The 26,823-nt window shown below is 64.7% G+C and overlaps 4 protein-coding genes across 4 annotated transcripts; 1 reads left to right on the forward strand and 3 right to left on the reverse strand.

Annotated features, from left to right (window-relative positions):
- Positions 1-2,244: 2,244 nt before the first annotated feature.
- LOC128854453 (basic proline-rich protein-like) lies at positions 2,245-5,283 on the reverse strand. The gene is made up of 3 exons (XM_054088001.1): positions 4,702-5,283; positions 4,173-4,601; positions 2,245-2,301 (listed from the first exon to the last, which is right to left on the reverse strand). Exons 1-3 carry the CDS (start codon positions 5,281-5,283, stop codon positions 2,245-2,247), a joined length of 1,068 nt encoding a protein of 355 aa, XP_053943976.1.
- AMIGO1 (adhesion molecule with Ig like domain 1) lies at positions 5,173-8,106 on the forward strand. The gene has a single exon (XM_054087589.1). It carries the CDS (start codon positions 6,140-6,142, stop codon positions 7,613-7,615), a length of 1,476 nt encoding a protein of 491 aa, XP_053943564.1. The 5' UTR covers positions 5,173-6,139; the 3' UTR covers positions 7,616-8,106.
- Positions 8,107-9,168: 1,062 nt separating this feature from the next.
- On the reverse strand, positions 9,169-18,665 carry ATXN7L2 (ataxin 7 like 2). Its single transcript, XM_054087690.1, has 11 exons — positions 18,524-18,665; positions 15,547-15,621; positions 15,308-15,412; positions 14,669-14,861; positions 14,299-14,591; positions 13,415-13,497; positions 13,113-13,318; positions 12,843-13,023; positions 12,571-12,692; positions 11,097-11,841; positions 9,169-9,486 (listed from the first exon to the last, which is right to left on the reverse strand). Exons 1-11 carry the CDS (start codon positions 18,651-18,653, stop codon positions 9,472-9,474), a joined length of 2,148 nt encoding a protein of 715 aa, XP_053943665.1. The 5' UTR covers positions 18,654-18,665; the 3' UTR covers positions 9,169-9,471.
- Positions 18,666-19,526: 861 nt separating this feature from the next.
- Positions 19,527-26,252, reverse strand: SYPL2 (synaptophysin like 2). The gene is made up of 6 exons (XM_054087710.1): positions 26,106-26,252; positions 25,095-25,166; positions 23,623-23,747; positions 22,932-23,133; positions 22,652-22,843; positions 19,527-19,828 (listed from the first exon to the last, which is right to left on the reverse strand). The coding sequence occupies exons 1-6, from the start codon at positions 26,154-26,156 to the stop codon at positions 19,700-19,702; spliced, it is 771 nt and encodes a 256-aa protein (XP_053943685.1). The 5' UTR covers positions 26,157-26,252; the 3' UTR covers positions 19,527-19,699.
- Between the last annotated feature and the right edge of the window lie 571 nt (positions 26,253-26,823).

Genomic DNA, 26,823 nt, shown 5'->3' on the forward strand with positions numbered 1-26,823 from the left:
ATTCCTGTGGCTGGTGGCCACCAACCCACCTCCTCTGGCCACCCATTCCTGTGGCTGGTGGCCACCAACCCACCTCCTCTGGCCACCCATTCCTGTGGCTGGTGGCCACCAACCCACCTCCTCTGGCCACCCATTCCTGTGGCTGGTGGCCACCAACCCACCTCCTCTGACCACCCATCCCCAAACCTCATAGGCGAGTGCCATCATGCCGGTGTAGACATGGGTTCAGCCATGCTGACCCCACCCCAGCACCCCAGTGTTCAGGAGTGTCCCCACAGTGAGGCGATGCAGACACACCCCCCCCTCCCGACCCTGTCTGTCCAGAAAGGGGAGCTGGGGGTCTCCACACACCCTTGCCCTAAGCCCCCAAGGTGTATCCTGAGAACACAGCTCTGTGGGTTTTTCTCCTCCCTGGGGAAACTGAGGCAGGGAGCCAGCACTGCTCCTGCCCTGTCACGCTGGTGCCAGGCTGATTTATGGCTTTGCTGTTTCCTGCCACCCGAGCATCAATAATTCAGGGCCTGAGAGGCTGAGCCACTGCAGCAAAGCCTCACAGCCACCTGCTGATCTCTCTCCGTGTCACCCTGCAGCAGGAGAGACCCCTCCCAGCCTCAGGGGCACCTGTCACCCTTCTGCTTCAGCTGCACTGGGCACCCACCCTATGCCAGCTCTCCGAAACAGGGGCCCCTCGTGCAGCCCCAGACCTGGGGAGGTCCTGCCCCCCCCCCCAAAAAATAGGGCTGTGTGCTGACCCCCCACCCTGCAGCCCAGCCAGACCCTGGGGGCACTCAGCATGCTGGGGGGCAGGGGGCTGCCTTGGCTTTAAGGGTCTTGTGATGCCCTGGCACACCTGGTGCCCCAGCACCCCAGCATCCCAGTCCCCAAGCACACCACTATCTCAGCACCCCGGCATCCCTGAACCGAGATATTGTGACCCCCCAGCAGCCTGGCACCCCTGCACCCCACTGTCCTGGCACCCCAGCACCCTATGGCCCTGGCAGCCCAGCGGCCCAGCAGCATGGCACCATACACTGTGGCACCCTAATACCCCAGCACCCTGGTACTGAGCACCCCAGCACCCTGAATACCAACCTGCTGCATCCCAGCATTCCAGCACTCTGGCACCACAGCGCTGGGGCACCCTGGCACCCTGGCATACCTGTGTACCCCAGCAGCCCTGCACCCCAGCACCCCAGCACCACAGCACCCTGCCACCCCAACCACCCAGGTACCCTGGCACCCTGGCATACCTGTACCCCAGCACCCCAGCACCCTGCCATCCCAACCACCCAGGTACCCTGGCACCCTGGCATACCTGTACCCCAGCACCACAGCACCCCAGCACCCCAGCATCCCAGCACCCTGCCATCCCAACCACCCAGGTACCCTGGCACCCTGGCATACCTGTACCCCAGCACCCCTGCACCCCAGCACCCCAGCATCCCAGCACCCTGCCATCCCAACCACCCAGGTACCCTGGCACCCTGGCATACCTGTACCCCAGCACCCCAACATCCCAGCACCCTGCCATCCCAACCACCCAGGTACCCTGGCACCCTGGCATACCTGTACCCCAGCACCCCTGCACCCCAGCACCCCAGCATCCCAGCACCCTGCCATCCCAACCACCCAGGTACCCTGGCACCCTGGCATACCTGTACCCCAGCACCCCAACATCCCAGCACCCTGCCATCCCAACCACCCAGGTACCCTGGCACCCTGGCATATGTGTACCCCAGCACCCCTGCACCACTGCACCCCAGGACCCCCGCACCTGGGCACCCTGGCAGAACTGTACCACAGCACCCCTGCTCCTGGGCATTCTGGCACCTTGTGTGTGTACTCCAGCATTCCAGCATCTGGGCACCCTGGCATACCTGTACCTCAAGCAGTTCTGCACCCCAAAACCCTGGCACCTTGGCATAACTGTACCCCAGCACCTCAGCAACTGGGTAGCCCAGCATACATGTACCCCAGCATTCCAGCATCTGGGTACCCTGGCATACCTGTACCCCAGCAGTTCTGCACCCCAAAACCCTGGCACCCTGGCACCTTGGCATGACTGTACCCCAGCACCTCAGCAACTGGGCACCCCAGCATACATGTACCCCAGCACTGCTGCAAGCCAGAAACCCAGCACCCTGGCACCCTGGCATGATTGTACACCAACAGCCTTACACCCCAACACCCCAGCACCCTTGTACCTTGGCACCCTGGCATACGTGTACCCCTGCACCCCAGCAGTCAGGCACCCCGGTAGCCTGGCACAGCTGACTGGCACCTCCACACAGCTGGAAAGCCCTGGGTGAGGATGGGGACACAGAGGTCAGCACAGCTGGGTAAGTCTCAGCCAGGCACGCAGGGTAAGTGTGTTTGCATGTGTGTGCACACGCGTGTGTGCATGTGCTGGAGGGGCCTCACACGTGTGCACATGTACCGTGGGTCCATCTGTGCGCACACACACACGCGTGTGAACCTGGCAGGTTTGCATGTGTGTGTTATCGAGGTCGCACATGTGTGTGATCAGGGTGACACACACATACCTGGTGCATGCGCGTACACCTCTCCAGTGTGTGCGTGTGCACTCTGGCACGAGTCTGCGTGTGCACGCTAACACACGTGTGCTCCCATGTAGCACACAACCCTGCAGTGGGGCAGCAGGCACCAATCCTGCCTGGCATGCTGCCTGCAGCGCGGTGCTGAGCCAGCTCCTCTCGGATACCTGGGTCCCCCCCCAGGTCCCCCCAAGTGGCACAAGTGGGGTGGGGGTCAGGGTGCTGGGTGGGGGCCGGGCTGGGCAGCGGGTGCTGAGCAGGGATTAGCACCCGGATTACAGCAGAGAAATTGAGGGCGATCGAAGGACAAAATTCCCTGCCAGGAGGGGTGGGGGTGATGGTGGTGATGGGGGGGGGGTGACACACACAGGATGGGGTGGCACCTGCTGGGGTGCTGGGAGAACAGAGCGAGGGGCACCCTGGGGAACTCCTTGTGTCAGGGGCTCCCCTTTAATTATACACCCCAACCCCCCACCCTCCCTGCATTAAAAAAAGCTGCATCATCTCAGCGCGGTTTGTTCTGGCTCCTTTCTCTCTAATTTTGGACCCAAAACCCCCAGCACAAATCTTTTGCATCTAAAAATACACCCGGATGCAGAGACACAGCTACAGACTGGGGGGGTACGGGGGGGGGGGGGTGGCACAGGGCACTCCTGCTTGGCAGCACCCAGGGGTGCCCCTCAGCAGGGACCCCCCCCAGGGTGGGATGTGTCCCCCACACCCCGGGGGGTGGTGGGTGGCACTGGGATGGGGTTGGAACTGGGGAATTGGGCTGGAATGGGGCATGAGGGCCAGTGCCAGGGGGTGATGGCGGGCACTGCGGGATGTGGGGAGACCAGCGCTGCAGCATGGAGGAGGTGCTGGGGCAGCACGGATTTGGGAGGGCATTGGGGATGGGGATGGGAATGAATTCGGATGGAGAGGGAGATGAGGATGGGGATGAATTTAGGATGGGGATGAATTTGGGATGGGGATGAAGATGAGCAGGGATGAGGAGAAGACGGGGTGGGGTGGGAATGAAATGGAATGGGATGGGATGGGGAAGGGGAGAGGGAAAGGCATAGAGACCTGGATGTGAGTGGGGATGAGGATGGGGGTGAAGATGAGGTGAGGGATGAGATAGGATGGGCATGAGGATGGGGATAGGAATGGGGATGGGAATGGGGATGGGGATGAGGATGGGGGTAGGGTTGAAGATGAAGATGAGGATGGGGATGGGGATGAAGATGAGGTGAGGGATGAGATGGGATGGGCATGAGGATGGGGATAGGAATGGGGATGGGAATGGGGATGGGGATGAGGATGGGGATAGGGTTGAAGATGAAGATGAGGATGGGGATGGGGATGAGGATGGGGGTAGGGTTGAAGATGAAGATGAGGATGGGGATGGGAATGGGGATGGGGATGAGGTGAGGGATGGGAATGAGGATGGGGATAGGGTTGAAGATGAAGATGAGGATGGGGATGGGAATGGGGATGGGAATGGGGATGGGGATGAGGATGGGGATGGGAATGAGGATGGGGATGAGGATGGGGATGAGGATGGGGATAGGGTTGAAGATGAAGATGAGGATTGGGGCAGGGATGCTGACGACGATGGGGAAGGCTCGGGGTTGCTGCGGGGTTGCGGATGGCTTGGGCGGGGGGGGGGGGGGGGCGCTCAGCCGGGGGTCCTCCCGCGGTCCACGAGGGGTTAAGCGGGCGCTGCTGCCATTGGCGGCGGGAGCTGCGGCGGCGGCCAATGGGCTCGTTCCGTGCCGGGAGCGCCGCGACGGGGCCGCCTCCGACCCTACCGGGACCGCGGGGCGCGCCCGGGCCGCTCCGAGCCCTCGGCTGCGTCCGGCACCGCTCGGCTCGGTTCGGCTCCTCTCGGCCCCTCTCGGCTCGGTTCGGCTGCACTCGGCTCCTCTCGCCTCGGTTCGGCTGCAGTCGGATCCCTTCGGCTCCTCTCGGCTCGGTTCGGCTGCACTCGGCTCTTCTCGGCTCGGTTCGGCTGCACTCGGATCCCTTCGGCCCCTCTCGGCTCGGTTCGGCTGCACTCGGATCCTTTCGGCCCCTCTCGGCTCGGTTCGGCTGCACTCGGCCCCTCTCGGCTCGGTTCGGCTGCACTCGGCTCCTCTCGGCTCGGTTCGGCTGCACTCGGAACCCTTCGGCTCCTCTCGGCTCGGTTCGGCCCCGCTCCGCCTCGCTCGGTTCGGCCGGGCCCGCTCGGCTCTGCCCGGCCCGGTTCGGACTCGCTCGGTTCGGCTCGGCTCGGCCTCCCCCGCCCGCCCTCCAAACCGGCCCCGGTACCAGGCCCGGTAACGCCCGAGAGGCGGGGGGAGCATCCTCTGCGTGCTCCGTGCACGGCGGGGCCGGGAGGGGGGGGGGGCGGGGGAACCGGGGAGAGGGGGGGACAAGGGGCGAGGGGGGCTGGGCAGGGGGCGAGCGGTGACACCGGGGGACAAAGCCACCCCACGCTGTGGCACCAAGTGAGGACGGAGCGTAGTGCACTCTGTAACACCGGGTGGTCAAAGCCACCCCGCGCCGTGACACCAGGTGACACCACCGGCCCGTGACACCGGGTGACACCACCACCCGTGACACCGGGTGACACCACCGGCCCGTGACTCCAGGTGACACCACCACCCGTGACACCGGGTGACACCACCGCCACCGGTGCTGTTGCACCAACTGAAGACCAAGCGTGGTGCTCGCCGTAACACCAGGTGGTCAAAGCCACCACCATCCCTGGTGACGCTGGGTGACAATGCCACGCTATGCTGCGTTAACAGGTGACCAAGCTGCTCTGCCGTGACACCAGGTGAGCAGCAAGCCCGGTACACGCTGTGACACCGCGTGATCAAGCCACCCTACGTCGTGACATCAGGTGAGCCGTGAGCCCGGTACAGACTGTGTCATTGGGTGACCAAGTCAACCTACGCGGGGACGCTGGGTAAGCAGCGAGCTTGGTGACACGAGGTGACCAAAGCCATGCCATGCCACCACACTGGGTGACCAAGACACCCGGCACCGTGACACCCGGTGAGCAGCACGTTCAACGTGTGTTGTGACACCAGGTTGACCAAACCACCCTGTGCCATAACACCGGGTGGCCAAAGCCACCACATAGCGTGTGCTGTGACACAAGATGACCAAAGCCATGCCATGCCGCCACACTGGGTGACCAAGTCACCTTGTGCCGTGACAGCGGGTGAACGGTGAGCCCAGCGCATGCCATGACACGGGGTGACCGCAGCTACGCCGTAGTGTGTGCTGTGACACCAAGTGGCCGAAGACACCCTGCATCGTGACACCGGGGGACCGAGCCACTCTGTGCCGTGACAGCAGGCAAGCAGCTGGCCTGGCACATGTGACACTGGGTGACCAAAGCCACCCCACAGCACATGCTGTGACACTGGGTGAGAAAGCCACCCCCCTCCGCAGCATCGGGTGACCACGCTGGTGAGCAGTGAGCTCGGTGCATGCTGTGACACTGGGTGACCGAAGCCACCCTGTGCAGCCCACCCTGTGGCCCCAGCCCACTGCTCTGGGTGTCACGGGCTGGTGCCCCATCCCCAGCGCCCGTGGGGCACAACGCGGCCATGGAGGGAGCTGGGGGTCCGGGGTTCCCTCTGCCACTGCTGCTAGTGCTGGCGCTGCTCCTGCCGTGGGGCTCGGCTGGTGGGACCTGTCCCCCGCACTGCGTCTGTGCCTCCAACATCCTGAGCTGCTCGCAGGCGGCGCTGAGCTCGGTGCCGTCGCACCTGCCCCGCTTCACCGCCGTCCTCGACCTCAGCCACAACAACGTGAGCCGGCTGCGCGCGGACTGGACGCCCAGGCGGCTGGCGCACCTCCACGCCTTGCTGCTCAGCCATAACGGGCTCTCCTTCATCTCCACCGAAGCCTTCACCCACGTCCCCCATCTGCGGCACCTGGACCTCTCCTCCAACCGGCTCCGAGTGCTGGAGGAGAACCTCTTCAGTGACCTGACCGAGCTGGAGGTCCTCCTCCTCTACAACAATGAGATCTCCACCTTGGACCGCACCGCCTTCGAAAACCTTGCCCGCCTCCGTAAGCTTTATCTGGGCCGAAACCGCATCACCCGCTTCCCGCTGGAGCTGCTGCGCGATGGCAGCCGCTTGCCGCAGCTGGCCCTGCTCGACCTCTCGGCCAACCGCCTGCGCAGCGTGCCCGTGGGCGAGCTGCAGGCGCTGCCCGCCTGGCTGCGTGACCGCCTCTACCTGCACGGCAACCCGCTGGCCTGCGACTGCCTGCTTTTCCAGCTGGTCGCCCGCGGGCATCACCGCCGGTTGAGCGCCGTGATGGATTTCCAAGAGGAGCTGCGGTGCTCCTTGCCTGCCACGCCGGCGCCCATTGAGATCAGCATCCTCGACTTGGCCGGCCGGCAACCGCTCAACTGCAGCGAGGCGCAAGAAGCGGTGCTGGAAGCCCACCTGGGTGACACCATCGCCTTAAGCTGCGACACGCGGTTGCAAGGGGTGCGCAGCCGGCACTGGGTGACACCGGGAGGCGAACGGGTGTTGGAGGAAGGGGGCAATGGCAGCGCCGCTCTCCTGGCGAACGGCAGCCTGCAGCTGCGGGCACTGCGCCCCGAGGATGCCGGCACCTACGCCTGTTGGGTGGCGGGTCCTCTCCTCAACGAGACGGTTTACGTGGAGCTTCTGGTGCACAACTTCACCCTGCACGGCCCCCACGACACCCTCAACACCGCCTACACGACGCTGGTGGGCTGCATCCTCAGCGTGGTGCTGGTGCTCATCTACCTGTACCTCACCCCTTGCCACTGCTGCTGCTGCCGCGGCACCGAAAAGTCGCCGGCACCCCGCGACGACAGCATCAACTCCTCCGTTCTCAGCGCCACCCCAAATCACGCCGCCGGTATCCCTGGGGAGCCTTGTCGGTCCCGCTCAGCCTCTGCCACCGGCCCGGGGCAGAACGGCAGGTTCAAAAGTGGGGGGACCCCGCAGCCGCCCCCCCGGCACCCTAAGGCACAGAGGAAGGTGTCAGATCCGGACTCGGTCAGCTCCGTCTTCTCCGATACCCCCATCGTGGTGTAGTGGGGGGACATCACAGGGATGGTCCCCAGGACACCCCGTCCTCAATGGATGCGTTGCAGCCAGGAGGGAAAGCCTGGAGCCCCCCCCCTCGTCGTGTCCCCAGCTTGAGGGGGACACACCTGCCCTCGCCCCCCCGCGTTGCCGCTCCCACCCACCCCGGCTTCCGCCAGGGTCACCATCACCGCACTGGGACTGCGAGGGACAAGGGGGGGTCTGTGGGGACACTGCAGGACTGCAGGTGCCAGCACTGGTACTGGATTAATGGGTGCCCCCCCCCCGCTTGGGGACAGCAGCACCCCCACACTGTGCCACTTGGCTCCTGGGGGGGTCTCACACCCCCTCCCCACAGCGCTGCTCCCCCCGCGCCCTCCTGGCATGCGTCCTGCGAAGCACGAGTCCCCACATCAGGGGATGTCACCCCCTTGGGGACACATGGGGTGCAACCCCCCCACCCCCCAAACACCCTCCTGCACCCACAGCTGCAAGCAGAGCCCCCCCCTGCCTCGCAGGGAATGGGACCACGGGGGCTCCAGCACCCCCTGTCCTGTGTCCCCGCAGACCAGCCTGTGTCCCCTGTGTCCCCCCTCCCCGGGCCGCGTCCCCCCCGCGCTGGCAGCTGCCTGCTGATGCCTTGGCCAAAATAAACGCGTTTCGCATTGTGCCCGTGTTTTGGGGTGCTAATGGGGGGGGGGGGGTTTGCTGTGGAACGCAGAGGGTTTGGGGACAGAGGCGATGCCACCACGTCAGCCGTGTGGGGTCCCCCTGGGGGTCAGGCAGAGCTGGGACCAGTGCTGCTACCACGGCCCCAAGCTGGGGTGCAGGGGGTGCATGGGGGGACTGGGGGAGCAAGGAGGGTTGGGGGGGTCACCTTGATGCACCCACCCCACAGCCTAGCCAACCCCATCTACGTGCCCCCTCATGCCAGCTCCATGTTCACACCCCACCTCACTGGCCCCCCCCAGAACCCCAACAGCCCCCCGTTACCCTACAAGCCCCCCCCAGCACCCCAGTGACCCCTCAGCACCCCAATAACCCCCCTAGCACCTCCCCAACCTCCCCAGCACCCCAATAACCCTAGCACCTCACCGCCCTCCCCAACCCCAATAACCCCCCCAGCACCTCACCAACCCCCCCAGCACCTCACCAACCAACCCCGCACCCCAACGACACCCCCTGCACCCCAACATTCCCCCCTCCAGCATCCCTCCCTCACCCATCTCTCTCCTGGGGGGGGGGGGGTGTCTCCCCAGATGTGAGGGGGTCAATCCAGTGGGGGTGAGGCTTGGGGACCCACAAAGGGCACTGATGGTGGGGAGGTATCCTGGGGACCCCCCCTCTTTGTCCTCATGGGGGTCAGTCAGAGCCACCCCTGTCCCTCTGTCCCCTCAGGGTTCTTGGGGGTGTCCGCTGTCCCCCCAGCTCCTACTCTGCTCCATGGGCACACCCTGTCCCCTGTGACCCTGGGGACCCCCAGGACACCCCCTGAACCCCCACATTACATGTCCTTTTTTTTTTTTCTTCTGCTTTTTTCTTATAAAAAGAACCCAAAACAGCAATAATAACTCTTATAAATATCTGCGGCCGGTGGTGCCCGGGGGTGGCCCGGTGGCTGGTGGTGGCCCGGTGGCCGGTGCCCCCTCCTCTCCCGGGGGGCTGATTTAGCAGCAAGAGATCAGAACTGAGAGTCTTGAGGTATTTGGCTCGAGGTCGGAGTTCCCTTCTCACCTCCTTGCAGTGTTGGTGGATTTTTTTTTCTTCTTTTTCCCCCCCTCTTTCATCAATTTGCGGCATTTTCCGGGGCAGGGATGTGGGGGACACCGTGCCAGGTGGCCCTGGTGGCCCCGGTGGCCCCTCCGTTAATGAGCTTTGGACTGTGGGAGAAGAGAGGGAGATGTCAGTTATGGGGAGACCCCAGCGCCACGGTGGCCCCAGACCGGGTCAGGGTGTCCCCGAAGCCCTCCATGGACAAATGTCACCCCAGAAGGTCCTCCAGCCAGAGTTAAGGAGGCCCTAGAAGGTCCCCACGGCATCTACCCCCCATCACCAGGGTGGCCCAGGACACCACAATGTCCCTTACTTGGGGCCAGGGGGTACCAGAGGGTCCCTCTGGTGTCCCCACATTGGACACAGCTATTCCAGAGGGTCTCCATGGTGTCACCGCCCCATGACATGGTTATCACAGAGGGTCCCCACGGTTTCCCTCATGTGGGACAGGGGTGTCCTAGAGGGTTCCTGTGGTGCCACCACCCAGAGCCACGGTGGCCCTAGAAGGTCCCCAATGCATTCTCCACCCATCACTGAAGAACCCAGCACCAGTGACCCCATTGGCCCCTACCTGAAGCCAGAGGGTCCCCAGAGGGTCCCCAGAGTGCCCTCACCTAGGGCAGGGGTGTCCTAGAGAGTTCCCACAGTGCCCACCGCCCAGAGCCATGGTGGCTCCAGAGGGTCCCCACTGCATCCTCCAACCAAGGATGACCCAAGACCATGGTGGCCCTCATTGTCCCCTACCTGAGGCCAGGGGATCCCCATGGTGTGTCCCGCTGGACATGGCTCTCCCAGAGGGTTCCCATGGTGTCCCCACATGGGACACAGGTATCTAGAAGGTCCCCATGGTGTCCCCACATGGGACACAGGTATCTAGAGGGTCTCCATGGTGCCCCCACACGGGACACAGGTATCTAGAAGGTCTCCATGGTGTCCCCACATGGGACACAGGTATCTAGAGGGTCTCCATGGTGCCCCCACATGGGACACGGGTATCTAGAGGGTCCCCACGGTGTCCCCACGTGGGACACAGGTATCTAGAGGGACTCCATGGTGTCCCCACATGGGACACAGGTATCTAGAGGGTCTCCATGGTGTCCCCACATGGGACACGGGTATCTAGAGGGTCTCCATGGTGTCCCCACATGGGACACAGGTATCTAGAGGGACTCCATGGTGTCCCCACATGGGACATGGGTATCTAGAGGGTCTCCATGGTGCCCCAACATGGGACACAGGTATCTAGAGGGTCTCCATGGTGTCCCCACATGGGACACGGGTATCTAGAGGGTCTCCATGGTGTCCCCACATGGGACATGGGCATCTAGAGGGTCTCCATGGTGTCCCCACATGGGACACGGGTATCTAGAGGGTCTCCATGGTGTCCCCACATGGGACATGGGCATCTAGAGGGTCTCCATGGTGTCCCCACATGGGACACGGGTATCTAGAGGGTCCCCATGGTGTCCCCACATGGGACATGGGTATCTAGAGGGTCCCCACAGTGTCCCCACATGGGACACAGCTCTCCCATGGTGCCCCCCCCATGGAGCCATGGTGTCCCTGTGGTCCCCAAGGCTCCCGGGGGTCCCTCAAACCCAGGAACCCTGACCCCCCCCACCCCCTGGTGGTCCCATCCTCACACCCAACACCCCCCTGCACCCCCCAGTCTCCCACCCCCCACCTCCCTCGGTTGTCCCTCCCATCTCAACCCTACCTTCAAGCTGCTCCGCTTCTCCTCGAAGGTGGGGAGGGTCCCCGGCTTCTTCATGCGGATGGAGCCCCCCGAGTCTGGGGGTGCTGAGGCGGGGGGCGCTGGGGGGGCGGGCGGGGGGAGCGCAGCCTTGCCTTTGCCAGACCGGCAATACGTGGCCGAATTCTTACGTTTCTTCACCTCATCCTCAGAGATGCAGCGCGGGGGGGGCAGCAGGGGTGGCACCCCTGGGTTTTGGGGTTCAGGGGGGGTGAATCGCTTCACCCGCGTCACGCCGTTAACAATGCCGGGGGAAGAAGCAGCTGAGCAACCCAAAGGGGTGGCTTTCATTTTACCCGGGGGGGGCAAAACCTGACAGGGGAGGGGGTTATCTTTACCCCCATCCCCCAAATTGGTCCGTTTATAAGGGGGGGCCCCGGTGGCGAGGGGGGGCTTCCGTTTGCGGGTGTCCAAGGCCGCTCTGCTGGCCTTCGTGGAAGGCAACTTGCTGAAGGAGGGCGAGGGGGTGTTGGCGGGGAGGGGGGAGGTGATGGCCTGCGTGCCCCCCCCGGCGCTTTCGGGGTGGCTGCAGGCGGCTGCTGCGGGTGGGGACCCCCCTGGGTAGTTGGGGCTGGGGGGGAGATGGGGGCCGGAGGGGGCCAGCGCCGCTGCCGAGGGACTGGGGGCAGCGGGGTCGCAGGGGGGAGCAGCGGCGGTGGGGGGGGGCAGGGGGCCGTGGAGGGGGGGGTCAGCGGCTGGAGGGATCTTCCTGGCGGAGGGGGAAAGGAGAGGTGAGATAGGGCCCCCCCCAAATCCTGCATCCAGCCCTGAGCCCGCTACATGCCCCCCAGCTCAGGGAGGGGGGAGACAGGACCCCCTCCCAAATCCCTGACCCCACCACATCGCCACATCTTGGGTGGGGAGGGGCGAGATGAGGCCCCCCCCAAAATCCCCCTCAAATCCCTGCTCTTATCTTTGCCCACCCTCCATCCGTCCCAAATCAGGCGCAGAGGGGTGAGACGGGACCCCCCCAAGTCCCCACTCCCATTCTTTCCCCCCCAGTTCAGGCAAACCCCCCCATGCTGCGCTGGGACCCTGGGGAGGGGGATCCCCACTTCGAGTCTGGGGGGGCTCTGCACTCTGGAACCCTCTGCCCTCTGACCCTGCTGCACCCCAGCTGCCCCCCCATCATCTGCTGTCCCCCCACAGCCCCCGCTGCCCCCCCATCACCTGCTGTACCCCCACAACCCCAGCTGCCCTCCATCACCTGCTGTCCCCCCATAGCCCCTGCTGCCCCCCAGCTGCCCCCCATCACCTGCTGTCCCCCCACAGCCCCTGCTGTCCCCCAGCTGCTCCCTCATCACCTGCTGTCCCCCCACAGCCCCTGCTGCCCCCCAGCTGCTCCCCCATCACCTCCTGCCCCCCCCACAGCCCCTGCTGCCCCCCATCACCTCCTGCCCCCCCAGCCCCTGCTGCCCCGCCCCGGGCCCCCCCTCACCTCCACCTGTGGGAGCTGCGGTGCCGCTCGAGCATGGAGCCCAGCGCCGAGCAGAAGTGGTCGAGGCGCCGGTTGAAGACGTAGCAGCCTGGGCTGACGAGGCGGCTCCCGAAGGTGCAGAACTGGGGGACACACATACACGACACCCCCAGTCAGCATGCCCCCCCCCCCAGTGCCCCTCTGAGCATCCCCCACCAGCAGCGGGATGCAGCATCACGGGGGCTGATGGGGAGACTGGGGGTCCCCATCCCACCGCAGGGGTCCCCTCTCACCGCTTGTGGCCGTGGAGGGCGTGTGGGGTCCGGGGGGGGCTCCTCGCCCCCTTCTTCCTCGCTCTCCTCGCTGGACCCCCAGCTGCCTCCCTTGGGCAAGGGGAGGGGGAACAGCCCCGCGCCCCCCTCCCCAGAGGCAGCCGGCGCATCCTCACCATCGCTGTCGGAGGAAAGCCGCGACCTGCACCGTAGAGTGGGGAGGGGGGGCAAGAGATTTTTGGGGTGCCCCATATGGGGGTGTCACCCCCCACCCCGCAGCCCAGTCCTCACCTGGGGAGGGGGCAGTGGAAGTGGGGGGGCTTGGTTCGGCAGGGAGAGGCGCTGGGGGGCACGGCGAGAGGCAGCGGCTCCTTTACGGGGGGGCTCCTCTCTTTTGGGGTCTCGCCTTTGCGCGCGCTGGCCTTCAGCTCGGCCACCAGCACATCAAAGTCCTTGGCTCGCCCCTGCACCTCGCGCCGCTGGTGGACCGAGTGGATCTGCGCCGGGAGGCAGCAGCGAGGGGGTCAAGGGGGATGGGGGGGCGAGAAAACACCACCAGCACCCCTCCAACCCACCCCCCGGCACCCCTCTACCTTGCAGGTCAGCAGGCGGGTGCAGATCTTGTTGGTGTCGGGGTTGAGCACACCACACTGCCGGTTCAGGTCGCACTCCTTGCCTGCGGGCACAGGGAGGCAGGGGGATGCCTGGGGGGTCCCGGGGGGGGCACAGGGCAAGCTCTGTTTGGCAGTGGGGGGGCGAATGCTTTGCCCCTGCCATGTCCTGCCCTGGTTGAGGTTTGCATGGCAGGATGGGAGCAGCGGTGGTGGTGGGGGTACAGCCTCACCAGGATCGCTGCCGGCCGTGGGCACGGAGGAGGTTGTGGGGTCACCCCTGCCCCCCCCAGCCAGGCTGGAGATGGAGACTCCCCCTCACTGAAGCGAGAAGCCACAGCACCCCCAATCCAGGAGGGTCAACGGCCCCCCCCGAGTCCCCCTTCTGCCAAATGAGGTGGGGGGCAGGAGATGGTGCCCCTCCGCCCCACTTACCCCCCCCTCCCAGGGGGAGGCCCCGTACCCCATTTCACCCCAGCCTGGGTTCTGCTAATGGCATCGCACCCGTGAGTACCGCCGCATCTGTCCCGCTCCCATAACTGGAGGCGAGGGGGGGGACACGCGACACGAGGGGGGGGGGTTCAACCCTGGCTCACGCTCTTGCCGCACGCCGCCACCGCCGCTCCTCTGCGCCAGCCGGCACCGCGGGCACCGACCCTAAACCTGCCGGGTGAACGGAGCTGCAGTCAGGGCACAGCTCCTCCGCACACGGCACGAGAGGTGGGAGATGCCCCCTCGGTACCTACCCCGTTGCCAGACCCGGCTGCCAGAATAACGGCCCCGGGATGCCACGCCGGAATCTGGTGCCGTGTGGCACCAACCTGCCGCCCCAACCCCGTCGCCGGCAAGGAAAGGGGGGGACTCACGCGCCAGCTTCTTGTGGGATCTGGGGGGCGGCTTGGAGGCACCCGCATCCTTCTCCCCCAGGGCGGGCACGCTCTCCGGTTTGCACCCGGGGCCGTCGGCAGGCATCATCGCCAAATCCCCCCTGCCCCCAGCCGGCCCTGGGGGCTCTTTCGGCACCGCGGCCGTGGCGGGTTTCCCCAGGGGGGGTTCCTTGGAGTTGGTGGGTACGGCTTTGGGGGGCACCTTGATCCTGTGCCCATCCGGTTTGGGCATGCTGGGAATCTTCTCCAGGTTGACCACGGGCACGAACAAGCTGGGGAGAGAATTTGGCAAGGGGTCAGAGCGACTCCGCAGCAGGGAAAGGGCATCGCCGCCCGTCCCAGCGCTCACCAGAGGTTGTTGTCCTTGTCTGGCCGCTCGGGAAGGGGCTGGGCTCGCCCGCGGGCACCGAGGGGCTTTTCCCGCGGTGCCTTGGCCGTGCTGGGGCTCATGCCGGCTGCCGGCTGCCCGTTGACAGCGACGTGGCACTTGGTGTTGGCGGTGGCGCGGGCATACAGCTTGCTGAGAGGGCCATGGCGGCGTTCTGCCGGGACGGGGTGCGGTGAGGTGGGATAGATGGGATGGGATGGGATGTATGGGATGGATGGGATGGGATGGGATGGATGGGATGGGATGGGATGGATGAGATTGAATGGGATGGGATGGGATGGGATGGGATGGGATGGGATGGGATGGGATGGGATGGGAGGGATGGGATGGATGGGATGGGATGGATGGGATGGGATGGAATGGGATGGAATGGGATGGAATGAATGGGATGAATGGGATGGATGGGATGGGATGGGATGGGATAGGATGGGATGGGACAGGAAAGCCTGACGTTAGACCACACCAGGGGTCCTACCACCGCGAACCCCCCAAAGCCAGGCTGTGCCAGCACGGCCAGCCCTGGCTGCCTTCCCGTGCCCCTCCTGGTGCCAGAGGGGACGCTGCGGAAGGGGGATAGCATTCCCAGAGTCTCCGGCTCACCACAGTGTTTCTGGAAGGCCTGGGGCTTCACCACCTGGCTGCAATGGTTGCAAACCACCAGGTAAAATTCGTCGTGCGCCGGGCAGTGGCCAAAGATGTTCATGTCTGCGGGTTGAGAGGTCGGTGAGCAGCACGGCACGACTCTCAGTGCCGGGGAAGCATCACAGCTTGAGGGCTCGGGCTGGAAGGTAAGCACAGCCCCGAAACACCAGGTTTTCTCCCCAAAGGACGGAGCTTACCTTCCTTAATCAGGGTCATGGCCTCCAGTTTCTTGCCACAGCTCTTCCCACTCTCCTCCAGCTCCAACCCTGATCCTGCCAGAGACAAAATTCCATCAGCAGCGGTTGACATGGGGATTGTCCCAGCTTTTCCCGGGCCGCATACAGCACGGGGTGCGGCTGCTGAGTCCCGGCTACCAACACCCCTGGCACTACCAGAACCATTAAACTGGCTAGAATTACACCAGAGGGATGGGACGGATCCATCCCGGGATCAGGGTCAGCCCTGTGGCATCATTGCCTCCGAGGTGCCCATCCTGCCACCCTGCGCCAGACCCTGCTGACAGCCCAGTGCCAGCGGGGAGCGGGTGCTGCTGGGGACAGCCCTGTCCTGGCTGGGCTGGGACTGGGATCTGTTCCCGCTGCCTGAGGACACCCCAGGGGCACCCCAGGTTCCCTATGCCTGGTGCCCTATGCCTGGTGCTGGTACCCTATTCCCGGTGTGGGATGCCCTATGCCAGGTGCCCTGTGCCCGGTGCCCTGTGCGGGGTGCCCGGTGCTGGTACCCTATTCCCAGTGCAGGATGCCCGGTGCTGGTACCCTATTCCCGGTGCGGGATGCCCAGTGCTGGTGCCCTATGCCCGGTTCTTGGCTGCACCAGGCTCTGCTGCAGGGAAACCGGTGTCCACCAGGCCAGCAGTGCCAGTGTGCTGGCCAGCTGTGCCATACTGGGTGCCCAGTCCTCTCTGGCCATGTCATACCAGGAGCCCAGTCCTGTCGAGCTGTGGTATACTGGGCACCCAGTCCTATCAAGCCATGCCATACTGGGTGCCCAGTCCCATCCAGCTGTGCTATACCGGGCACCTAGCTGTGCTCAGCCCAACCAGCAGTGCCCGTGTCCTGTCTGGTCGTGCCAGGAGCCTGGGCAGTGCCCAGCTCCCCAGTATGCAGTGCCCAGTTCCCAGTGCACACTGTCTGGTTCCCAGTGCAGGGCATCCCATCACCCAGCAGGCAATGCCCAGTTCCCTGTCTGGGGCTCCCAGCACCCACTGCCTGGTTCCCAGTGCCTGCGCTGGGGCACCCAGTGCCCTCTGCCTGCTCTGGGGTAACAGTGGCAACTGGTTCCCAGTGTGGGCTACCCAATTTCTCATCCAGGCTACCCAGTTCTCACCACACCCAGGGACATCTGGCACCTGGGATAGGGTTGCTGGTAAACCGTTCCCAGTAACAGAGAAGGGTTCCCAGTGACCAGACTGGGGTGCCTGGTGCCAGCTCCAGTTGCTGGGTTCCCAGTACCAGATGCCCGGTGCACAATGTCCAGTGCTTGATGGAGGATGAGCAGTACCAGTACCAGGTGCCCGCTGCGGGACGCCAGGTTCCTGGTACAGGATGCCCAGTGCAGGATGCCCAGTTCCCAGCGCCAGCTGCCCAGTGCAGGATGCTGGGTGCCAGTTCCTAGTTCTGGCTGCCTGCTGCCCAGTGCAGGTTGCCCTATGCCCCGTGTCCGGTTACCGCTGCCCAGGGTGGGATGCCATGTGTCTGGTGCCCTGTACCAGGCACCTTGTGCAGGATGCCCTGTGCCCTATGCCTGGTACTCAGTGCATGATGTCCCATGCCCGATGCCTGGTTCCCGGTGCCAGTTCCCACTGCCCGGTGCCTAGTGTAGGATGCACTATGCCCAGTGCCCTGCGGCTGGTTCCCACTGCCCAGTTCCCACTGCCTGGTGCAGGATGTCTGGTTCCCAGAGCAGGATGCCCTGCAGTGGGTGCTCTGTGGCAGGTGCCCTGTGCCCAGTGCACGATGCCTGGTGCCCAGTGCAGGATGGTCTATGCTGGCTGCCTGCTGCCTGGTACCCGGTGCAGGATGCCACATGCCTGGTGCAGAATGCCCTGTGCCCACTTCCCGCTGTCCCATGTCTGGTGTAGGATGCCCTATGACTGGTGCCCAGTTCCCACCAACAAGTGCCTGGTTCTTTGTCTGGTGCAGGATGCCCACTTCCTGCTGCCCAGTGCCCAGTGCAGGATGCCCTATTCCTGGTGCCTGGTTCCTGCTACCTGGTGCAGGATGCCCACTGAGTGGTGCGGGATGCCCTACAGTCCAGTGCCCTGTGCCAGGTGCCCAGTGCCTGGTACCCCGTGCAAGATGCCCAGTTCCTGGTGCTGTCTGACCAGTTCCTGCTGCCTGGTGCGGGATGCTCTGTGCCTGCTGTGTGATGCCCTATGCCTGGTGCCCAGCTTCCAATGCAGGATGCCCGGTACCCACTGCCGTGTGCCTGGTGCCTCATGCCCAGTACAGGATGCCCTGTGACCGGTGCCCTATGCCCAGTGTGGGATGCCCAGTACCCTATGCCCAATGCCGATGCCAGTGCCCTACGCCTGGTACCCTATGCCCAGTGCTGGTGCCTGGTGTAGGATGCTCAGTGCAGGATGCCCGGTGCCCTATGCCCAGTGCTGGTGCCTTATACCCAGTACGGGATGCCCAGTGTTGGTGCCCTATGCCCAGTGCGGGATGCCCGACGCTGGTGCCCTATGCCCGGTACCCTATGTCCAGTGCCGGTGCCCTATGCCTAGTGCCCTGTGCCCGGTCCGGGATGCCCGGTGCTGGTAGCCTATGCCTGGTGCAGGATTCCCACTGCCCTATGCCTGGTGCAGGATGCCCGGTGCCGGCGCCCTATGCCCGGTGTGTGATGCCCGTTGCAGGATGCCCGGTGCCGGTGCCCTATGCCCGGTGCGGGATGCCCTGTGCCCTATGCCTGGTGCCGGTGCCCTATGCCCGGTGCCCTATGCCCGGTGCCTTATGCCCGGTGCTGGTGCCCTATGCCCGGTGCGGGGCGCCCGGTGCCGGTGCCCTATGCCTTGTCCAGGATGCTCGGTGCCGGTGCCCTATGCCCGGTGCAGGATGCCCGGTGCAGGATGCCCAGTGTCCTATGCCCGTTGCGGGACGCCCGGTGCCCGCTGCCTCTCGGCTCGGCTCCCGCCGCGCCCCCGCCGCCCCTCACCCGGCTCGGCCGGCGGCCCGGCCCGCTGCACCCAGGCGCTCCAGCTCTGCCCCGCGAACTGCTCGGGGCTGGGCAGCCGCCGCTCCGCCATCGCCGCCGCCGCCGCCGCCGCGCGCCCTCGCGCCGCCATCGCCGCCGCGGGAGCGCGCGCCCCCCACCCCCCTCCCCTCCCCGCCGCCCCGCAGCGCGCATGCGCCGCGCGCCCCCGGACCCGCCCCGGGCACCGCGACAGAGGGAGGCACGACACCCACCGCCCCGGGCACCGGGAGAGACGGCACCCAGCGCCCCGGGCACCGGGACACACGGCACCCACTGCCCCGAGCACCGGGACACATGGCACCCACCGCCCCGGGTACCGGGACACATGGCACCCACCGCCCCGGGGCACTGGGACCCACGACACCCACCTCCCCGGGGCACCGGGATAGACGGCACCCACCGCCCCGAGCACCGGGACACACGGCACCCACCGCCCCGGGACACACAGCACCCACCGCCCCGAGCACCGGGACACACGGCACCCACCGCCCCGGGACACACAGCACCCACCGCCCCGAGCACCGGGACACATGGCACCCACCGCCCCGAGCACCGGGACATATGGCACCCACCACCCTGGGCACCGGGACACAGCATTCCACTGCCCCAGGACACTGTGACACCAGGACATATGGCACCCATGGCACCGGGGACACCGGGACTACCAAACACCCACCGCCCCGGGACACCGGGACCCACACCACCCTCTGGCCCAGGACACCGGGATACTGGGACACACAGCAGCCACAGCACTGCCCCGGGGACACCGGGACCCACAGGACCCCTGGGGGCTGTATATACCCCCTATATAAGGCTCCCTATAGAGAACAGCCCCCCCGGGGGCGGTACATACCCTCACAGAGAGCCAGACACCGGGGCTATCGGTAGCCCTCTATAGAGCCGGTACCCAGGACTTTATAGGCCCCCATACAGACGCGGACCCCGGGGCTGCACAAAGCCCCCCCCTGCACAGCGGGACCCCCGGGTTCGCAGACCCCTCTGTACAGCCCGGCAGCAGCCGCTAATGCCCCAACCCTGGGGTTACGCGTGTCCCCCCCTACAGCATCCATACCCCCCCAGTCCCCGGGCTGGCGGCCGGCGCGAGGTGCCGGGGGACAGGGGGGGACCCCCCGGGCGCTACTGCTTGTCGATGGCACCCTGCTCGGCAGCGCTGTCGCGGGGTGCAGCTTGCGCCTGCCACGGCGTCTCCTTTAGCACGAACCAGCAGTTCCCGGCCCACAGAGCGAAGTTGAGGAAACCGAAGAGCTGGGGGGACAGAGGAGAGACCCCCCCGGTAGGGGCACCCATGGGTGAGCCCAGCCCCGGCACCACTTGTGCCCCATGTACCTCGTGCACCTCACGCACTCCATGGACTCCACGTGCCCCGTGTGCCCCCACGCACTCCATGGACCCCAGGGAGTTTGCGAGCCCCGTGTAACCCATGGCACCCAATGAACTCCATGCACCCCATGTGCCTCATGCACCCCATGGACCTCATGCACTCCATGTAACCCATAGCACCCAATGGACTCCATGCACCCCATGGACCTCATGGACTCCATGTAACCCATAGCACCCAATGAACTCCATGCACCCCATGGACCTCATGGACTCCATGTAACCCATAGCACCCAATGAACTCCATGCACCCCATGAGCCTCATGCACCCCATGAACCGCATGGACTCCATGTAACCCATAGCACCCAATGCACCCCATATATGAACCCAGTGTACTCCATGCACCCCATGTGCCTCATGCACCCTATGGACCTCATGCACTCTATGTAACCCATAGCATCCAATGCACACCACGCACCCAATGCATGCACCCAATGCACTCCATGCACCCCAAGTGCCTCATGCACCCCATGTAACCCATAGCACCCAATGCACTCCATGCACCCCATGTGCCTCATGCACCCCATGGACCTCATGGACTCCATGTAACCCATAGCACCCAATGAACTCCATGCACCCCATGTGCCTGGTGCACCCCATGGACCTCATGGACTCCATGTAACCCGTAGCACCCAATGCACACCATGCACCCAATGCATGGACCCAATGCACTCCATGCACCCCATGGATCTCATGGACTCCATGTAACCCATAGCATCCAATGCACACCATGCACCCAATGCACTCTATGCACCCCATGTGCCTCATGCACCCCATGTAACCCATAGCACCCAATGAACTCCATGCACCCCATGTGCCTCATGCACCCCATGAACCGCATGGACTCCATGCAACCCATGGCACCCAATGCACCCCGTGCACCCCACACACCCAATGCACCCCATATATGAACCCAATGCACTCCATGCACCCCATATGCCTAATGCACCTCATGCCACCGACGCACTCAATGCATCTCATGCAATCCATACACCCCACGCACCTCCTGCACCCCAGATCTGTGCACCCTTTGCACCCCATGTGCCCTGTGCACCCCATGCCCCCCATGTACCCAATGCCCCCCATACACTCCATGCACCCCAAGTGCCCACGCAGGGGCTGCATCACCACTGCCCACCCCACTTAGGGGGTCCCCTGTGTCTGGGGGGAGGTGTCTGGGGGTGCAGGATGGGTCCCACGTGCCACAGGGCCACCATATATTTTGCACCATGGCCATGCAGTGCATGTGTGCACATCTCCATCCCCTCTCCCAGCTGAGCACCCATGCGTGTGCGTGCACGAGGGCTCACAAGCACCCATGTGTGCGTGCACATACACGCCTGTGTGCGTGTTGCATTCACATGTGCATGTGCATTTCCATGTGAATATGGGTGTGCATTGCTGTGTCTTCATCTGCACGGATTTGGTGAAGCATCTACACGTGTGTGCACGTGTGCGCTGTGCACACGTGTGCCCCAGCAAGGGTGTGCCTGTGCATGTATATCCGACCACCTGTGACCTGTGTGCCTGTACCATGTGTACCTGTGTGTGTATATGTGACCACCTGTGACCTATGTGCCTGTACCACATGTGCCTGTGAGTGTATATGTGACCACCTGTGACCTATGTGACTGTACCACGTGTGCCTCTGTGTGTATATGTGACCACCTGTGACCTGTGTGCCTGTACCATGTGCACCTGTGAGTGTATATGTGACCACCTGTGACCTGTGTGCCTGTGTATATGTGACCACCTGTGACCTGTGTGCCTGTACCATGTGCACCTGTGCGTGTATATGTGACCACCTGTGACCTATGTGCCTGTACCACCTGTGCCTGTGAGTGTATATGTGACCACCTGTGACCTGTGTGCCTGTACCACCTGTGCCTGTGAGTGTATATGTGACCACCTGTGACCTATGTGCCTGTACCACATGTGCCTGTGAGTGTATATGTGACCACCTGTGACCTGTGTGCCTGTACCACGTGTGCCTGTGAGTGTATATGCGACCACCTGTGACCTGTGTGCCTGTACCACATGTGCCTGTGTGTATATGTGACCACCTGTGACCTGTGTGCCTGTACCACATGTGCCTGTGTGTATATGTGACCACCTGTGACCTGTGTGCCTGTACCACATGTACCTGTGAGCGTATATGTGACCACCTGTGACCTGTGTGCCTGTACCACGTGTACCTGTGAGCGTATATGTGACCACCTGTGACCTGTGTGCCTGTACCACATGTGCCTGTGTGTGTATATGTGACCACCTGTGACCTGTGTGCCTGTACCACGTGCCTCTGGGTGTATATGTGACCACCTGTGACCTGTGTGCCTGTACCACGTGTGCCTGTGAGTGTATATGCGACCACCTGTGACCTGTGTGCCTGTACCACATGTGCCTGTGTGTATATGTGACCACCTGTGACCTGTGTGCCTGTACCACATGTGCCTGTGTGTATATGTGACCACCTGTGACCTGTGTGCCTGTACCACGTGCCTCTGGGTGTATATGTGACCACCTGTGACCTGTGTGCCTGTACCACGTGTACCTGTGAGCGTATATGTGACCACCTGTGACCTGTGTGCCTGTACCACGTGCCTCTGGGTGTATATGTGACCACCTGTGACCTGTGTGCCTGTACCACGTGTGCCCGTGAGCATCACGGTGTGCCTGTGCGTGGTCCTCACCACAGAGATGTTGGCCAGCCCCATGGCTGGTGTGGTGCCAGCGCTGCAGACCGCCACCTCGCCCTGGCACACCGCCATGGCAGCGATGAGGCTGGTGGGCCGCGTGGCCGCCTTCACGTCACTCAGCCCCTTGCCCCACGCCGCCGCCGCCACCAGCCAGAAGAAGGTGAAGCAGACGGTGACGCAGAAATCCTGCCGGGATGGGGACACTCAGCGGCGGTGCTGGCACAGAGCAAGGCAGGATGTGTCCCATCCCCACCTGAGGCTGCAGCTGCCTTACCGCGATGGGGAGCTTCTTATTTTCACCATAGAGGGAATGAAAGCGCAGGTAAAGCACCAGAGCTGCCATGGCGTAGAGGAAGCAGAAGACCCCCAGGGTCACGAAGAATTCAGCAGGAGCGGAGAAATCGCCGACGAGGTGCAGGGTCTGGGGTTCCGACTTCCCCTCACAGTCTGGCATCTCGAAGGGGATCTGGTATAACCTGGGATAGTGGCAGGGGGATTTTGGGTGGTCTAGGGATGGAAGGGGTGGTGAAGATGGCTCTGCCAGACTGAAAGAACTGAAAGAACCATGCTGGGGTGGTTCCTTGGGGATGGAGTGCACGGACCCACTGCTGGGTTGGAATCTGGACCCTTTAATGTCATGCAGTGCTCCAGCACAGGGCCAGTGGCCAAGGGAAGGGGTTAAAAGCTCATGGCTGGCTCAGCTCCATCCTTCCCTGATTAATCAAGATCCCCCAGACGGTGCTATGAACTGGAGACCGGGAATGCCTTGCAGTGCTGGGGGATTCCCAGCCGGACACGGCCCCTCACTGCCCACGGGGATGGTGGCTGTGTTCCCATAGGACTCTCAGCAGCCGGGGACAGGGGTTAACCCCAACCTGGCACCCCACATCCCCCCAGCTCGCTGCGGGGCCACGCCAGGGGTTCCTGGTGGGTTCCCGGGGGACCCATGCTCGGTGCCCCCTCACCTGAAGGGGTACCCAAACTGGATGAAAATGGCGCTCATCTCTTTGTTTTCATCGTTGCACACCACTATCGCCCCGGTCTCGCTGCTGAAGGAGCCGCAGGCTCCGAAGGCGAAGATGGCAAAGAGCTGCGTGAGAATAAAGGGAGGGGGGAAGGTGTCAGGTTTGAGACCCTGGGGTGGGATGCACCCACCCAGCTGCACCCCGCGGCGCTGAGTCACCGTAGCCACAGCGGTGCAGGGCGAGCTGCCACTCAGCATCTGTTGGTCACCGGCGCTGCCGCTGGCACCCAGATCTGTGCCCAGGGACAAAAGGGGCAGCAGTGGGGGACGATGCTTGGGGGGAGTGGGCGATGGAGGACTGCAGCAAGGCCACCCCACCGGTTAATTTTAAGCACCGGAGGAGGTTTCCAGCTCACTGGGAGCATCCCGACTGCGGGACCACATCCATCCCCTTCCATCAGTAGCTGTCACTGTCATTTCCCATTCAGCTGCTCCCATCTCCGGAGGCGGGTGCTGGGAGAACTCTGTTCCCAAACCGTTTTCTGGCAACTCATCCCAGCCGAGTGGCCAGGCCTGATGCTGTGGGGATGGACAGACCCATGTGCAGCACTCAGGGATGAAGCAGGAGCGTTGGCGGCTTTCCCAGGGATTTTCCTCCTGCTTTTGGGTTGTCTGTGCACTCAGGGCCTGATCCAGCACAGCAACCCCACTGGCAGGGGGTGCCCAGCGCCTCCCCAGGAGGAATTATCCAAAGCAAAGAGCTGTGGGATTGGGGGAAATGCCTCCTTAACCCACTCCTCCGGGCAGGAGATGTCCAAACGGATCCAACTTTGCACCCCGTGGCTGAACCCTACCGGTGCCTCAGTTTCCCCAGTGCTGGCACTGGGGTGTGGGGCTGGCTGAGAGGCCCTGGCCATGGCGGGGGCTGTGCCACAGAAATGCCGCCCTGAAATACAATCCCTGAGCCATTCATGGCATGGCCGGGCCAGAGCTGCGGGTGCTCGGCTCCCCCCGTCCCTGGGGTCCCCCCTCTGGGGCCTGTTGACCCCCAGCTCCCTCCCCACCTACCCATGCAGCACCTCCCGACCCCAAGGGAATGACGGGGACCCGGCACCCCGATGTCACCGTCCCCTCCAGCGTAGCCGGGCAGAGCCACCTGCTCAAGGTCACTGGGGAGCCCAAACTCGGGTATCCGAGCAGCCCAGCACCCCCTCACCCCGAGAGCCCCCCGAGATGGGGACCCTGCACCTGGGGCTGCTGGGGTGGGGGAGGCTCTGGAGGGGCAGGGGGAGCTCTGGGGTCCCTTCGTCCCGGAGGGCTTTAGGAAAGCAATGAGGGACCCCAAATCTGGGGGAAAGGAGGTAATACCAGACAGGGGTCCCGGGGCAGCAGCACCCATGGGTGCTGAGGAAGGGGCTGTGTCTGTAGGGGTGTCAGGATCAGGTCCGGGGTGGGGGGATAGGAGGCACTCACCCATTCCAGCACCTTGATAAAGCCCAGGGGCTCCAGGAGGCGGCCCCAGCGCACCCCACCCAGGACACGGTCCTGCGGGGAGAGAGCGGCTCGAGACGGGGCAGAGGGAACCGGGGGCACCGGGAGCCGAGGGGGCTGCTCCGAGGGGCACCGGGAGCTGCAACCGGGGGACGGGGGCTGCAACCGGGGACGAGGGGGCTGCAATCGGGGGACCCGGGAGCTGCAACCGGGACCGAGGGGGCTGCTCCGAGGGGCACCGGGAGCTGCTACGGGGGACGGGGGGCTGCAATCGGGGGACCCGGGAGCTGCAACCGGGACCGAGGGGGCTGCTCCGAGGGCAACGAGAGCTGCAACCGGGGGACGGGGGCTGCAACCGGGGGACGAGGGAGCTGCTCCGAGGGGCACCGGGAGCTGCTACGGGGGACGGGGGCTGCAACCGGGGACGACGGGGCTGCTCCGAGGGGCACCGGGAGCTGCTACGGGGGACGGGGGCTGCAACCGGGGACGGGGGGCTGCAACCGGGGACGGGGGGCTGCTCCGAGGCGCTGCTCCGGGCGGGGGCGGCCATGGGGGACAGAAGGACAGCCCCGGGGGAGGGGGGGGGGCTGCCCCGGGGGAGTGGAGGAGCTGCACCGGAGGACCGGAGGGCTGCTCTGGGCGGTGCGGTTGCAGTGGGGAACCGGGCGGGGGGGCTGCACCGAGGACCAAGGGGGCTTCTTCGAGGGCTGCACCGCAGGACCGGGGGGACTGCACTGAGGGACCGGAGAGCTGCCCCGGGCGGCGGCACCGGCCACGGCACAGAACAGCCGAAGGCTGCACCAGCAAACTGGGAGACTGCACCGGGAATTGCATGGAGGGACCGGGGGCTGCACCGGGAGTTGCACGATGACACAGAGGGACCAGAGCTACACCGGAGTTGCCCAAAGGAACCGTGCCGGTCCACCGAGGGGTCCGCATCGGGAGCTGCCCCGGGCACCGGGGAGGGGGGTGGGGTGACACCGCGAGCCCTACCTGGAGCCGGGTCGCTTTGTCAGCCGTCGCGGGGGTACCGGTCTCCGACATGGCCGGGCCGGGGGTGCTGCCTCCACCGCCCGCTGGGACCGCTCCGCTGTCAGAGCCGCCCCCGACAATCCCGCCGCCCCCGGGACGGGCAGCACCGCCCCGCCCCCGGACACCCCCGGAACAGCCCCCCTCACCGGTCCGCCCCCAGGACCGCCGCCCAGCGCGGACACAGCCCCCTCGGGGGCGGCCGTCGCCTCGTCCGACTCCCGGTGGGTCTCCCCGTGCTCCTCAGCCCTGGAGCGGCACGGGGAGAGCTGGGTGCTGCCTCGGTCCCGGCGGACCCCGGGGCCCCTCGATGCCTCCCGGTGTCCTCGCTCCCATTGCCCGCGGCGTGGCCGCTGGCCCCACCCCCTTATCGCCCAGGCCACGCCCCTATGTGCGGCCACGCCCTATCTAGCCACGCCCTCAAATACACCGCCCACGCCCCTTAGAGCTCTGGGCGCTCACCTTGGCTCTGGCCACGCCCCCTTACTCGACCACGCCCTTTGGCAGCCCGACCACGCCCCCTAACGGGCCGAACGCACCTTAGCGCTGGCCACGCCCCCTTGCTCTGACCACGCTCCCTTAGAGCACTAACCACGCCCTCTTGCTATGACCACGCCCCTAAGAGTTATGACCACGCCCCTTAGTGAATTGTATTCCGTTTTCGCCCTGGCCACGCCCCCTC

This window comes from Cuculus canorus, chromosome 24 (genome assembly GCF_017976375.1).
Source record: "Cuculus canorus isolate bCucCan1 chromosome 24, bCucCan1.pri, whole genome shotgun sequence".
Lineage (NCBI taxonomy): Eukaryota > Metazoa > Chordata > Aves > Cuculiformes > Cuculidae > Cuculus > Cuculus canorus.